Genomic DNA, 16,409 nt, shown 5'->3' on the forward strand with positions numbered 1-16,409 from the left:
AAATTTTTATAAATAATATGAATAAAGTTTCTCATACATTTCATGGAATAAGGCTAGTTATAAGTAACATTATGAACAAATCAGAACACATGTACTACATATATAACTTATATGCTAAATCAATCAGATTAAGTGATACATATAATTTATTAATTTAATTATTTATAAATATTTATAATAATGAAATATAAATATTAATACAACAATGTCCAAGAAAACTTATTAAATAAATAAATTATATAAATTTTTATGAAAAAAATTAATATTAATAAATTTTATATTAAAATATATTTAATAGGGGCATAATGCTTTTTTTGGAGATAATCCTTAAAGAAGTAGGCCCGCCACTACAAGTCTATAATAAACACTCTACCACGTGAGCAGGTTTTGATTCATTTACACCACACTACACAGTCATACACTACTCACTACAAGTACCGCCACCATCTCCGTCAATCTATACTTACACAATACACACACCCACAACAATTTAGTGATCTCGTAACTTTCATGGCACTACATCGAAAATTAGCCAGTCGGAGCCTCCAACTAGCTGTTAATACCAATAAATGTTTATCTAGTCTGTCACGCCGGAGTTTGACGTCATCGTCGCCGTCGTTTGAGCTTCCGGCGTTCGATTATCAGCCCAAACCGTACAATGGACCGTCGGCCGATGAAGTGCTCGCTAAGCGCCACAAGTATCTAGGTTCCTCTCTCTTCTACTACTACAAGAAGCCTGTAAGTATATATCCCTTTTTTATGTATGTATATAATTGTGTGTGTGAGTATTGTAATTGAAATTTATGTGCTGTGTAGATTAATGAATTGATTGTATGTGAGGATATTGAGTAGTAGATTTGTGTTTCGATAAATTGGTTGTGTATTTGTGTGAATTGATAATGTTGTGTTGATGAATCAGTTGAGTAGTTTGTTATTTGCTTTTGCCAAATGTGATTTGGAGTTTAGTTGACTGGTTATGTTTTTCAGAAGGTATGCTTTCAATTAGTGATGTGGATGAGTGCATTATAGGCGGTGTTTTTAACGACGATTGTGTCATACATTATGTCATTTACGTGTGTATTTGTTTCATCTTCGCCCATTGTGATCTTGGATTTAATTGAAGGTTTTTTGTCTTCTTGGTATTTCGCAATGTATACAACTATTTGGGGATGTTAAGTGTGTAATATGCGAATCACTCATCTTCGGTATGTCTAGTATGTCCTGTGAGGTAGATTAAGTTAATAACAGGATGTCCTTGCATTAAGTAACTAAAGGGTGATTTTGTAATACTCCTTAATTGATTTCAGAGTTAGCAATCTTGTTTTTTTTTTGCTTTTTTATGTGTAATTCAGCATTGGCGGCCTGATTCTATATTTAATTGTAGAGTTTATTTTTCTTAATGGCTAATTTGGATTATAGAAGTAAATGAAAATGCTTTACAAAATTAGGGAAGTATTATTTGGAAGCTTTGAACTTTACAGCCAGTGCTTTTGTTAATGCTTTCAACTTTACATTTTTGGGTGTAGCTCAATATTGTTGAAGGGAAGATGCAGTATTTGTTCGATGAAAGTGGGAAGCGCTATCTTGATGCATTTGCTGGAATAGTTACCGTGTCTTGTGGTCATTGCCATCCTGACATCGTGGATGCTATCACAGAGCAGAACAAGCTGCTTCAACACGCGACAACCATATACTTACATCATGCAATAGCTGATTTTGCTGAAGCATTAGCATCAAAGATGCCTGGGAACCTGAAGGTTATCTCTGCTATTACAAATTTATCCAAAAGTTGATTTAATACTATCATGCAGGCACTGTTCTATTACGGGGGAGGGGGGATGGACTTAGATTTGGCCCTTCAAATCAGGATACTGATAAGCGGACTATTAATGTGTAATGATAAATCTCTTACCTAGTTGCTTATTTGAGGGAAAGTTGTAAGTTGTGTCAATTAAGTTCTACATCTTTGTGGATACGAAATTCGAGAATTGTTCACTGATGATATTTGGGATTTGTAGGTTGTTTATTTTGTAAATTCTGGGACTGAAGCAAACGAATTAGCAATGCTGATGGCACGACTGTATAGTGGAAATCTTGGCATGGTTGCCCTCCGAAATGCATATCATGGAGGAAGTGCCGGTACAATTGGACTGACAGCTTTGAACACATGGAAGTACCCAATTCCGCAGGTATGATGGTCCATTATGTCTTTCTTGGTTATCACTTTTTGGGCCTTACTCTCACTTTTGCAATATTTGACTGCAAGTGTTTGTGTTAAGTGCGCTGTGGCACAAACTTGTGACGCCCAAATGCTGTAATGATACTGTATTTGCGTTTACATTTTGTTGAAGCCTAATTTTTAGCTAATCATTTAGCAAACGGACATTCTACATCTTCATGTCTCTATATCTTTCTCAAGTTCTGTTTTATTCAACTTTGAAAATATGGCCCAACATCACAGAGGCAATTCCACGATATGGCCACTGGCCATGATAGTGACAAGTGAGATCCATTATCAACTTTTATGTCATAATATTATTCCACAACATCGTAGGAAAGCAAAATGTTTGCGATATTGTCAGAATACACTGAAGCTGGAATAAATTGTGCATAATAGAATGAACATGAGACTAACCCCGCCGAGAGGCCTCCTTTCTTCTAGTGCAATTTTCAGTTGTAGGTTTAGAGGAATCCAGTTAGCTTTGAATTGATATGCTTCTTAGTGCTTACTGGGGTAAGGTAGCCAACAGTAAGAAGTCAAAAATTAAGACAAGATGTAAATTGAAAATGTAGATATTGAGAGAGGGAGTGGGGATGGGAGGCTTTCATGGACGAGGGCATGTGTGTGGGTATCAGGATAAGTAATAAGCATAGGGATTGTATATCGCAACTAAAGTTGACAAACATTGAGATGGATGAATTTTATCCTGGTGTAAAAAAAATTAGTCAGATCATATTGGCATAGGCTTTATAAAAATCACTTTAAACTTTTTGTAGCCTAATTTAGAATTTAATACTCGGTATCTTAAAGCTAGTCCCTAAAACTACTGTCACAATATATACCATCCTAATAGATGCATAATTTCCTGTCTATCATAATTGGTGAAAATGTTTGTGGAGCCCCTGTTCTTTTTAATCATCAGTATTCATCATCTGAAACATACAAATTGGATTTTTCGGGTCTGTTTGTTGTAGGCCTTTTGAAAATAACTTTTTATCTTCTGACTTTCTCGTTCTTATAATAATGCTAAATTATGCAGGGGGAAATACATCATGTCTTAAATCCTAATCCCTACCGAGGAGTCTTTGGCTCAGATGCTAGTCTTTATGCCCAGGATGTACAAGATCATATTGATCATGGTACTTCTGGTAATGTAGCTGGTTTTATTGCCGAAACCATTCAGGTCAGGCAATCAATTTGTTCAGTATTAAAGCATACTTCTACTTGTATACATATGAAATTGATGGGGGTTGGGAAGTTTATCTGACAGCCTATCATCATTTTGACAATTGTAGGGAGTCGGGGGAGCAGTCGAACTGGCTCCGGGATACTTGAAATTGGTTTATGACATTGTACGAAAGGCTGGTGGTCTCTGCATTGCTGATGAGGTGCAAACTGGATTTGGTCGAACAGGAAGTCACTACTGGGGTTTCCAGACCCAAGACGTAATTCCAGATATAGTTACAATGGCGAAGGTTACCTCATTAACGCTACAAGTTCTCTGTAAATACAAACCAGTATTCTGTAATCTGAACTCAACATTGTGGTTGGAGTTCTAGTTATGTCCTATACTTATATATTATTTCACTTAACTCCACTTGCTGATAATAGGGAATTGGAAATGGTTTGCCACTAGGAGCTGTTGTGACAACTCCAGAAATAGCAAATATAATGGCTCAGAAAATACAGTTCAATACTTTTGGTGGAAACCCTGTATGTTCAACAGGCGGGCTTGCAGTGCTCAGAGTTCTTGACAAGGAAAAGCGTCAAAAGCATTGTGCAGACATTGGTTCCCACTTGATTGGGCGTTTAAGGGATCTTCAAACAAAACATGACAGTAAGTGTTCCCCACTTTTCACCTTTTATTCTAGTTTTTGTTCTCTACAAACTTGTTTATTTAGTTGATTTTCAAAATGAGGGTTTTCAGAGGCTATTGGTCATGTGGTTTCGTTATATTAGTTTTTTCTGGCCTATCTTATTATTGGAGGGTTCTTAGTCCATCTTACATCTTGCAAAGACTTTAAGTTAAATGTGTCGAGTACCTCTTGCTATACCTAGTATCCAGGCTGTCTTTATTCCGATATATCATCCCTGTTAATCATGTCCTGGAAACATCAACTTACCTGATACAAGATTCCAAATAATAATAATAATCTAGCTCGGTCTTGCATCTAAATACATAAAATAGAGCCCTACGTATGTTCCACAAATAATTGTTAGTTTGATTCACCAGCAGTAGAAATTGAAATATCTCCTTGTGGATCTAATTTTCACATATTTTCAACTTTTCGAGTGTCTCATTTGATCATTTCCAAGGTCTCAGCATGGGGAATTTACAAGAATATATATTATTTGAAAATTTATATTGTGTTCTTGTTGTAAGAACCCTAGAGGTTGTGTTTGGTACCACTAACCAATGTAGATTCATTTTGTAACATGTATATAAATCTTCTCAGTTATTGGAGATGTGAGAGGCAGGGGGTTGATGGTCGGCATAGAGCTTGTGACAGACAAGAAGGATAAGACACCTGCCAAGGCGGAGACGGCAGTGCTGTTTGAAAAGCTTAGAGGTATGCATCACATAATCTGGGATAAAGAGAGGAGAAAAAGAGAGTTTCTTGAATTGACGTATTTTCAAAATTAAAAACTATGATTTAGTAATGATCTTAATTCACTTAACTTTTAATCTGTTGAACTTATGTTAATATTACCATGTCTAAAAATTGATTTTACAAAATTGAAATACTTAGAGCTTCTCCAACCATGAAGAGCCCTTAGCTAAAAACTGAGTTAGCATACCAAAAATATATATATATATATAGTTAATTTCTTCAAAAAGTCACATTACAACCATACCCACCCCTTATCTATAATTATAGTCAACCTCCTATTGATCGCTACATTTTTTGATCCACTACAGGTCTGTAAGAAATCTGTAGGAAAATTACACATCAGTTATTACCATATTAAAGTGATATATTGTATTTATAACAATCTAAAATATTGAAAACATGCCCTTTTTTAAATTATAGCCAACCAATATAGCCAATACCATGAAGCAAAATGTCTTCCAGATTCAGCAAATTTTACATAATGTCTTACATGTCCAATTTAGCCAACCATTATAGCCAACCCCATTGGAGATGCTCTTAAGCTTTGGAAAAGTTTTAAATTAGTCTTTTAAATTGGATTGGAGGAAAGGCATGAACTTTGCAGTTTGTAATAACTTGTTTATATTTGTAATGAAGAGCATGGAGTACTAGTTGGAAAAGGAGGATTACATGGTAATGTTTTCAGAATAAAGCCACCTATGTGTTTCACAAAAGAAGATGCAGGTAATTTTCTTTTATTGCCCTCCTCCGCCCCTCCCACCTCCCAATAAAAAACCCAAAAAAGAGTCACCGGTCACTCTTGCTTTTATAATTTTAGTATTCATTTCTTTAATATCTGTAAATTGCAATTGCAGATTTTCTTGTCGACGTGCTGGACTATTTAATGACAAAGCTGTAAACATTGGATAACCATGAAAAATTTACGAAGTTCAGAACTCCTAATTCATTTAAAGTTTACAAGCTTCTAGGAGACGTAGCTAGGCACATTCTCATGGTGGCTGTATCCTGTCTGGGAAAGAAATTTCCACTTGGCAAGAATAGTTTTTTTTCCCATTAAAAACAAAAAAGCAACTGGATTAAGGAAGGTGTTCATTACTGGAAATGTATATTTCCCCATATTCAACTTTGAATCGATATCAATACATCACCTTGTCAAAGATAATAGTTATTGAAATTAGTAGATAAAATTACAGTAAAGTAGTGGTTTGGGGAAAATTTACTTTATTGAGTTTATTATTTTGTCGAGAGTAAAAACACACGATCATTGTTATGTTGGGACTGTTAAAAATTAATATTTTAACGAGATTGTAATTTAAGTAATTATTACTTAATTGAGGTTTAAGTGTAATATTATTTTTTTAATTTTCTAAAAAGCAGATTGAAAGTACATCAAAAGCATTTAAGGGACATGGATCCTGTCCGGAGGACAACCAAGTAGGGTACAAAGTTAAAATAGATTCGTTTACCTATATTTTTTATATTGATTTAACTATAAGATTTTTATAGGAGTTAAGAGTTATTAATAACATTTTTGATATTAACACTACTAAATAACATAATGAAATTTAGCATATTTAATAGTTTTTAAAATTTGGACTTGAAATATAGACAATGAAAAATATTACACAATATTAAAAAGTAAAATGCAGATAAAATGAAACAAATATAAAAAAAAAATTGTTTTGAATAAATTAGACACCAAACTGCAAAACTAAATGAAAAAAAACTGTACGCCTTTGATACAGACATGCAGGTTTGATTGGCATAATAGTAGTTTTATATTTTGACAGAGGTGAATTTTATCAATTAAGCGACCAGAGTAATAAATAACACGAGTCTGGGCATACGTCTACACTCCCCAATCACTCAAACAAATAGGGAAGTCATCAAAACCTTAGACCTGAATGCTTCAACGGCAAGTCTGACTCCAGCTGAACCCAGTCCCCACGCCTTTGTTTTGATCCAACTAAGGGCTTGGCCATCGTTTCTGCTAATGCAGGTGGAACCATGCCATCATAATACAATGTTGTAGCCTGCACTAACTCTCCCTCTGCGTCTCTGGCCACCACTCCCATTCTCTAAGCTGGTTGCTCCTCAAATACTGCTGCATCAACTGTTACCTTGATTGTTCCAACCTGTGATTTGACCCGATTAGAACTAGCTCAATCTCCTGCGTAAAACGAGCCTCTGATAACCAACTTTGGGCCTCCTTCCATTTCCATTGTACAAGGTACTGCTTTGCCATTGCTATCACACTATTTAACGAAACCTGCCTCTCTTTTTTTCCCAATGTTTGTAAATAAGTGCCTTCCAGATAGCCCCAAAAATTGTGACCGCCACTGCAATTCGCTCCTGGCTTATAACCTTTTTCCAAACCACGCATAGAAATCACTCCCCACCTCCTGGATTCGTAAGAAACCTCCAACCTGTTTACCTAACATGGCCAGGTTGAAATCACGGAAACTCAAACCACCAGTTGTGATACTGGTACAGCAGATGATTCCTAATATATAAGATAGCCAGATTTTGTCTAAGAAAACAAAAGACGGCATTACTTCCCTTTTCGTTTCCTTTCTTTTAGTTATTGCTCACCATCTGTACATTAAGGAATATCGTTTGGTACAATGTGAATTACATATACCAGGATCGGGGGCACTAACAATAATATAAAACAACAAATATTTACAAATTAATTCCATTATCGTTTCTACAGATATGTAATGGTCTATAAGAATGTATAACTAAATTAGTTAGCACACTTTCTCATAAATCCAACCATATTTACACCTGAGTCCGACGAAATACTGCAATCGCAAAGGTTGCACTCTGCAGGCAGTTGTGTATTCAGCACTAACAGCTGAAGCATAATTTTGGCTATTATAATTGATCACAGAGGAAACTGCTGGTAAAATATTGTGTTCGCTGCATCATTAAGCTGGCTCACGAGGACGAGTAGCCCATAGAGAACTCAGAGATCGAAGGCGTTGGAAGTATTCTCCCAAGGCAAGCAAGCCCCGAGCTGCTTGGCGGGTAGTTAGAGTACGATACATCTGTTGTAGGATTTCCTTTCGAATGTGATCTGCCTGTTTTAACCCAAAAAGAAAATAAATGAATTTAGTAGATGCTTATTTTTAATCAGCATCTTAAGCTAGCTTTCTATTCTTCCCGTTAATTGAAAGGGAAAACAGCATTTATTTTAAATAAGCATCCTGCATGAGAAGAGAATAAGCATATACAAACATACTATATGTAGACATCAAAAGGCTTGTGACAACTCTCAAAATCATGACAGACTGCATAATTAAATTTTCTGCAAAACAGGTATCGAACTCTAATTAGTAGAAATAGATTTACTAGATGAAAATGTGATTTAACCAATGATGGTAAGAGTTTTGGTTAGGCTGCACATTTACTCTATGTTTCTGATGAACAAATTCTGGAAAGATTCTATATACTACAGCTTCTCAAAATGTGGATTATTTATTAACTTTTTTTCACATAGCTAAAAAAAAATTCCCACGGGAATTGAAGCCACTGAATGACATTATAGAGCTAAAGTATAATTATGACTAGCCTTCTCTGGAAACAAACACAGACAAACTGCTATTTTCACGTAAAATGCTAGATGAAGCAAGTTTGTGGACAAGCTCCATTTATCGAAGTGCCTTAAACTAGAATTCTCTGCGTGTGAGTAACGAGAGATTATTACCAGTTATTATGTCAGATTTGATTAAAATATGTACCATATCTTGATCCTTTGAGGATATCGTACAAGAGTAAGATGCTAAACTGTCTCTCCTCGTGCTCATAGGGTTAATAACTTGGGTAAAGTTACGAGTCATATATAACTATAGGAGAAAGGAAATCTGTAATAAGTATGAACAAGGTTCTTGCCCATCATCATAAACAAGGTTCTTGCCATCATCATAAACAGGGAGTCATGTATAAGAATAGGAGAAAGGAACTTACTATTTTTATTTTATTAAATTTTTTTGCTAATTTACTAGATTGTAATTTCTTCTATTCTTTATACTATAATTTTCAAGAAAAATTTATGCAAGTAAGATTTTATATCTCAACAATAGGTAACAAACAAATAGAAGTTATCACATCGATAAATTTGCAAAGGCCTGGATGATTGGCTTGTAGGTAAACTACTTTATGATATTGAATTGAACCCTATCAAAATCGGAGGCAAACCGGGTTTAGTAATAGTAATCACAACTTCAAGTCAAACTGACATCCAAATCACTTTTGTAAGAATAACTGGCTTCTGGCAGCTTAGTAGAGAATATTTCCATGCTGTTTATGAAAATAAAACAATCACCATGAATGTGATTATGATTATATCGAATTTTCCCAGAAACACCCGACTTATAAATACATAAAAAAACTTGGGCAGTACATTGAAGGAAGTCATTAGCAAAAAAGAAGGTAAAGAGAAGGTTACTTGATGTGTAAGCATACAATAAATAAATAAATAAAAAGGTCAAGGTTATCAATATCGTAACTGACTGATTATAATCACAACATAACAATTTATACATATACCTGATCTATAAAGCTCACAAGAGGTTTAAGCTTCTCCACTGCATTAGCAACCTGAGGGATGTAACTACCTCCACCCAAAAGACCAGCTGCCACTGCATCAACTAATGACTGCTGGAGCTTATCCATTCCCTGTGAAATGGCATCTTCCGCTTGTTGGCACGACTGTATAAGGTTATAGACATCAGAACATTGTTGCTCCAATAGGTCAAGGTGTGGCAAAAGAACCTGCACGACAGCAAAATTATCTTTCAATTAGATCAAGCTAAACACTTTTATAGTTCGAGTTCTACCAGTGCAGGGTTTTGCGGGGTAGACATAAGCCATAATCAACCTTCAGCATCATTACCAAAGTCTTGGTCAGAAGCTCATTAATATAATACAGCAAATATTAGAATTGATTTGACCTAGATTATAGCAGTAAGCCTTATTTAAGATGTTTGGTAAATTTAGAAAAGTGGTGTATTCAGTAAAAAATATATAATTACGATGATGTAATTAAATTCTGGGTTAGAACATCGATATATCAAATCAAAATCCAAATTCATAGCAAAAAAAATTGTATACTAAACATGCAACCAAATTTAATGTACCGCACCAGGTAGCCAGTCCAGACTGATGCTGACTGAAAGAGCTCAAGTGGATCCCTGATAAAGCCTAATGGCAAGTTGTTTATGAACAACTCTGTTCGTTAATGCTGATGTGTATGACGAGGTGACTGAACAACTTACACAGCTAACATACATGCCCATGTTATACTACATGATTGTCTTTTAAAAGAAAGATATTTTTTTGTTGAAGTCTCAGTGACTCAATCTCATTTCCAGATGGCAGATAATTTTCTTTGATAAATTTCTGACAATATATATCACCTTCAGAAGCTCTGAGGGGCGAAAACCTCCAATCCATAGCAAAAATCGCTCAGCTGAAGTTTTCCACATTCCGGACATGAGGTAGAACACATCAGCTTTTGCAGCTTTTGCTTTCATCCGAAAGAGGTCAGAATAATGAGCCATTCCATCATTGACAAGTACTCGCAGCTTCTCATCGGGTAAATCAGCATTTATAGCATTTCTTAACTCACAAATTTGCCTGTCTTGTTTTTCCACCCAGTTCCCATACTCCAACACGAATGAAGCAATTCCTGAAATAAATCGTTACCAGTAAACCTTTAATAATGTAAAGCAAAAATAATATGGACAGGGGACAACAGCAAGAAACAAATGTCAAACATCATACACAGTACATCAGACAGACATAGACCAAGTATGCAAGCACAATAACCTTCTTTACGGGCTTTCCATGATATTTTTATCTTTGCTCTTTAAAAAGAATTATTCTCATATCCAAAATTGCTTTTGTTGAGCCTTTGAAAATCCAAATTATTGTGACTGAAAAAAGTTCTCTGAGAAAGCCTTAAATAGAAAAATCCGGAAAACGTTAAACAGAAAAGACCAAGTGACTGAAAAAAACCTGGCAAGAGGCCAGTTGCAGTATCTGTACATAAAAGATCTTCCTGGACAGGTCATGCAGGGCCAATGATAATGAAGGAGACATGTAACCTAATGGCTAATAGGATTGTTTGGGAGCAAAAAAAGAGGAACTTGCTATAAAAGTAATTTAGCGAAGACAAATCTAAATGATAGTAAGCCGCAATACTGGATAGCCAATTACATCCAACTGGCCCCATAGTTGTAGGTGCACAGATGTTCTACTAGAGTACTAGTAGTACAACAAAAATTAGTCTGTCAAGCACAAATGACCATGTCCTCATGCAAGATCCAATAGGCCTACATATTACATGATCATCGAATACACCTTTGATTAAAAGAAGCAGAAAACTAAAGTTTTGCTGCCACATGTATGATTATGCATGCTTTTATTGGATACTGTGGTACACTTATGTACAATTAGATTGATCCATAACTGATCCTTTAAACATCTATGCAGCATATAGAACTTTATAATTGGTGAGCTGTTAATTTTATATGTATTATAAAAAAGCACTATGGATAACAAGCCACTCACTGATCCCTCATTATATAAAATAGGTATGACAAGAAAAATACAAAATGCTTTAACCAGAGAAACCATATGCTAATAAACAAGTCCATAGAGCTTGGAGAAAATTGAGAGTCTACATTGAAGTACAAGTCTATAGAGCTTCGTAGAAAATTGAGTGTCTACATGGAAGCAAGTATAGCGTTCTGTACATATCCACCTACTAACCTGAGTTCATTGTTGCAGAGCACCCTGGAGGACCAGAATCTATTGCCCCGCCAATATAAGTCCCCTGCAACACGACATTTCTGGACTAATAATTATTTTGTTTCCTCTAATAGAAGAATTACTAATAATGCAACTGAGGCAAGTACTTCCACTTGGAACAAAAAACATAAAAATGAAAGCACCAGGGAAAGGACAGGCACAATTTTTACAGTACCTGATGCCTAGATCGATCAAGCTCTTGCTCCAGTTGCATTAGCTTTAAACGGCTACTTTCTAACTGCTGAACATAAGCCTACAGATATGCTGAAATCTTAATAATCAAACAGAAAAACTTATTTCCAACTGTAATAGTGATATGTCATACTATCTTTACAACAGAAAAAGTTATTTGCGTCTATACCTTTTTACGCAGACGACTCTTACGAGCAGCCTCGCGGTTTTGTGCAAGACGTCTTAACACCTAATAAGTAGTACAATCTAAGAATAAGTGCTGAATTATAGTTACAATAATGTCAAAGTAAAGAGTAATCTATTATAAAATATAGAGCGTATATGTATAGTGACATCTAAATGTAGAAAGTATATAAACAGTGACATCGAACTCAAGTCTTCTGTAAGTAGTTAATGAAAAACTACTTTACAGTTCCATTTAAATCCTGCATATTATGTACATAAATTCAAACTCTGTAGACCCATTGTAATTTTATAAAATGGAATAGTTTTTTTTTTTAAATCTGAACCGTATTAATTCACATGAAGAATAACATGATCATGCTCTTCAGATATTTTTGCAAGAAATCATCTTGCTGTTTATGATTAGAAGCTTCAAATCAAGACTTGGAATTAATATATATACATACATGATATTTCACTTATAGATATATACATATTCACATCTTGTATATACATATTAATAAACCAAAGGAGAACTAAACTGACTGCACGACATGGTTCCCGGTTACCTTATCCACACGTTTATTTGTTTCCTCATACTTGATAGAATCTCCAGCTGTTTCATGTGATGTATCCTCTGACTAAAAAAGAAAAATTGAAGGTTTTCACTTGGTAAAATGGCACAACATATAATTATGATTTTTTAATATGGAAACTTCAGACAAACCTGGTTGTCTAATTTTGTGTCAACCTCTACAAGCAAGGACGGGGATGTGTCTGGCCAGCCGTTTTCATCAAAATCAGCAAACATGCTTAACTGGTTGATTGGCTCATATACACCCATATCCCTTGCAGAGATATACTGGGTATGTGATGAATTCATGCCAGCTGCACTGTTGATTTATGCTACTAGCTCAACTACGGGCATTTTCATATGTAACAAGGCCTGGAGTACCTAAACAGGAAGACAAATCTAAACTTGAAAAGTTGTGCAGCTGTAAGTACATAAATTTTAAAAAATAAACAAGAACATAGCAATGTTTGTTGTCAGTCAGTCACTAAAATCACTTTGAACTTTGAAGCACTTGGCCAACTATTTATTATTCAACTATATAAATTATTTTTCATATATTTAAACTATTGGTGCCTCGATACAGCACCACAAAACAACCTTGGATCTATTAATTTGTTCTCTATATATGCAACACTGTCTTATGTTAATCTACCATCTTAAACAAATGAATGTTCAAAGGAAGGAAGATTAGCTCAAAACAGTCCAGAATGCAGAGTGTGCCTTTTCCAATCAAATTTGAGAGTGGATTATTTCTTACAAGAACAACTTAATTAAAGAAAAAACTAATCCTCCCTCTGCACCAATATAAAAGGCTGATAGAAAAGGTGTGTAAATAAAATTATTTATACATGTTAATTTTTGAATAAACGTTTGGAGTTCAATATTATACTCCAAACAAATTATTTGCAATTTATTTTTTGCACAGCAGCCACTTGTTTGTGGACAGAAAGCGTATAACGGAAATTAGAAACCAATAAGTTATGGAACATATAACTTCTAAAGCTAAAACGAAACAAAAAAGATCTGATCCCCACAGTGCACCGCTATGAAGATATTATCAGTTTATCACCCAAGCGACATTGAAACAACCGCTAGGTGAGATTTTGTAGTAACTAGTAAGAAAGTGAAAATAAACAGCCTCTAAGTGAGATTATAATATTTCATTCCATACCAAGAGCGCTCTTGTCTTGACAACACTGGTAATGAACAACCACGTGGTCCACGTCAGATGACATATATAAATGTGAACCCTAAACCTAAGAATTTTATGAAATTTTGGGAACAGCAATATAGTGAAGACAAACTCCTGCTGAGAAGCATACCTTAAGCAAACATTTATCTTTTAATTTTCCGGTTTCTCTAAACGTGTATTGATGATATCTGGTTTTGTGGAGTTCTTTTTTCCAGTTTTTGGTGTTCGAAGGGTTAAGCTTTAATATAATTTCCAAATGAGAGGTCCTCTCAACATGAAAATTTTGTACAAGTGGCAGCTCAAATGATTCGAAATTTGAATATATTTCACTCAACAATCAAAAGGTTCTATCTTGGGTTTGATTTTCATCTACAGCTACATTTTCAGTTTATCCTTGTCTATAATTATTATACCTACAACTGTGCATTGGATATAAATCTGTTTCACCTCAATTGTTAAGACCAAGTTTCAGTCAAATTATCTGCAGGTAACTATCACCTGTTTCTTTACCACTTCAAATGATCCTTACATGTTTCTTTTCCACCTCAAAGTCAAAAATGAGTTTGAACCAAATCTTTTTTGCCTCGAGTTAGAACTGAGTGAGTTTTAGTCTATTATCACGTATCACCAATTTCTTCCACCTATAACAGATTGATCTTCCGTGTAACTATCAGTGTAACACCCAATTCTGTTTCACAAAAAACAGAATGAACCTTTATAGTTTTCTCCACCTAATTTCTTTTCACTATTGTACGAAAATAGTCCATAAAATTTGTCTGCAGGATAGCTATCACTCATTTCTATATCATTTCAAACAATCAAATTGAATTTCAATAATAATAAAAAAAAACTTACTCCTCTCAGCCTCGGAACAAACTGTTTATTTAAATCAAATCCGTTGGCAGCTTAACCATAACTTAATTCTGTTAAAACAAAATATTACTACATACAATTTCAATCTTGGATAAAGTTGTAGCCAAGTTTGAACTATACGAAATCGAAACAAATACATCAAAATACCACAGCTGCTAAAAGCATCATCAGCACAAACAAACCAAAAAAGTCAATACAACAAAATCTCGCAGTTTCCTCAACATAACAATCAACAAACTAATGATATCGCCACGAAAACATCAATATATACAAGTAAAAAGGAGAAAATCAAACTTACTCAAAACAAGTTGAAAAGCTTTGAAACAGAAAACACAGTGTGAATCTAGAAGATCGAAAACAAAGCTAGCTTAGCATCCCCCTTATTTTTCCTTGAATTGATTCCAGAGAGAGAGAGAGAGAGAATCGAATTTCAAAAAGACAACACTAGTTTTAAATAATTCCAAACTTAACATCACCATATTAACATTATATATAAATATCTCATATTATATGTGCATATACAGTCAAAATTGAATTTAATTGCGCTTATGAATATACTTTCACATATGTACACACAGTAATAAACAGTAACATGAACATTATAAATAGATGTGCGTGTAGGGAAGAGATTATTAAACACCAATAACAAGGCAAGTGTGTTATCATGAGTTTACAGTCAAAGATAACCTAGCATTATCAGATTTCCACTACCAAACAAACCGCACACTTCATCCATTGGAATCTATTTATTTTCGTTACTAAATTATAATTATAGAGACCAAATTTTAACGTTAAAATACATGTACATGAGAATAATAATTTGTGTTAAAGAACTGGTCTCGCCTAAGTTCGAAAACGATTTATAATATTTGTTAACGAATTTCTAGTCTTGTTTACGGCATTTTGATTACAATTTGCTTCAACGTCTTTTCAATCCAGTATGACGTGGCGGCGTCAGTGACGTCATTTAATAAGGGTGTGACGGTGAATTTGATGTGCACGCTCCGGAGAGCGAGTGAAAGAGGGAGTTATTGATGGGCGCGCGAAGAGAAGTGGAGGTAGTCAAGTAAACTATTTTTGCGGGACCTTGTAACTTTACAACTGTGACCTGGATTTTTGTTGTTTTTTTTTACATAAATTTAACTTGAGGTAAATTTTGTTTTTATTTCTCATCGCTACAGGCTGGATTTTGCGTTATTAGTAAAGATGTTGTTATATATGCATATACATGGTCTAAAGTTAGGTGACAGGAGTTGTTTAGCACTAACCAGGTGGATTCTTGAGTCGGAATGAAGTGGAATGTGTTAATTTCATCGTTTCTGATGATATCTCAACAGAATAGATTAATGTAACAAGATTGATTCAACAAGATTTATCCGGTTGTTTTACAAAATAAGGATTAGGGTTTTATGTAAATCTTGTTTTAACTGGATAAATATCTTCTACACTTATCTCCTAACAAACCCTATCTTATAAATCAAATTTGAATTATTCAAAACCTATCTTTTACTTGGTTTATCTTTTTTAAACAACTAACAGATTAGTTTCTCGAGTATTAATTCAAATATTTTCAAACAATTTTTTTTCAAATCTTATCTATCTTATCCTTTTTTTGAAAATAAATCTGTTAGAACTTTGCCTATAAATACAACTCACTTTTTCAGATTTATGGCTAATGCTTTCACGTCAATTCTTCCATCTGAAAAACATCTTCTTGTTCTTTAACCGAGATACAAATCCAGTGAACAAGATATAGTTTGAGTTGTA

General features: G+C 34.5%; 2 protein-coding genes across 3 annotated transcripts; one reads left to right on the forward strand and one right to left on the reverse strand.

Annotated features, from left to right (window-relative positions):
* The first annotated feature begins 390 nt into the window (after positions 1–390).
* Positions 391–6,103, forward strand: LOC141712785 (alanine--glyoxylate aminotransferase 2 homolog 1, mitochondrial). Its single transcript, XM_074515854.1, has 9 exons — positions 391–738; positions 1,527–1,757; positions 2,019–2,189; positions 3,261–3,404; positions 3,517–3,696; positions 3,833–4,058; positions 4,678–4,791; positions 5,470–5,556; positions 5,688–6,103. The coding sequence occupies exons 1-9, from the start codon at positions 511–513 to the stop codon at positions 5,729–5,731; spliced, it is 1,425 nt and encodes a 474-aa protein (XP_074371955.1). The 5' UTR covers positions 391–510; the 3' UTR covers positions 5,732–6,103.
* Positions 6,104–7,479: 1,376 nt separating this feature from the next.
* Positions 7,480–15,281, reverse strand: LOC141712786 (transcription factor TGA1-like). 2 transcript variants are annotated; one of them, XM_074515856.1, is made up of 9 exons: positions 14,941–15,281; positions 12,731–12,976; positions 12,573–12,644; positions 12,011–12,070; positions 11,825–11,902; positions 11,611–11,674; positions 10,254–10,525; positions 9,385–9,609; positions 7,480–7,916 (listed from the first exon to the last, which is right to left on the reverse strand). In XM_074515856.1, the coding sequence occupies exons 2-9, from the start codon at positions 12,884–12,886 to the stop codon at positions 7,764–7,766; spliced, it is 1,080 nt and encodes a 359-aa protein (XP_074371957.1). In that variant the 5' UTR covers positions 12,887–12,976; positions 14,941–15,281; the 3' UTR covers positions 7,480–7,763. The 2 variants fall into 2 exon arrangements, with proteins under 2 accessions (XP_074371957.1, XP_074371956.1); XM_074515855.1 differs by having other exon boundaries at positions 12,731–12,958; positions 14,941–15,280.
* Between the last annotated feature and the right edge of the window lie 1,128 nt (positions 15,282–16,409).

The sequence above is a fragment of the Apium graveolens genome, chromosome 3, assembly GCF_009905375.1.
Source record: "Apium graveolens cultivar Ventura chromosome 3, ASM990537v1, whole genome shotgun sequence".
Lineage (NCBI taxonomy): Eukaryota > Viridiplantae > Streptophyta > Magnoliopsida > Apiales > Apiaceae > Apium > Apium graveolens.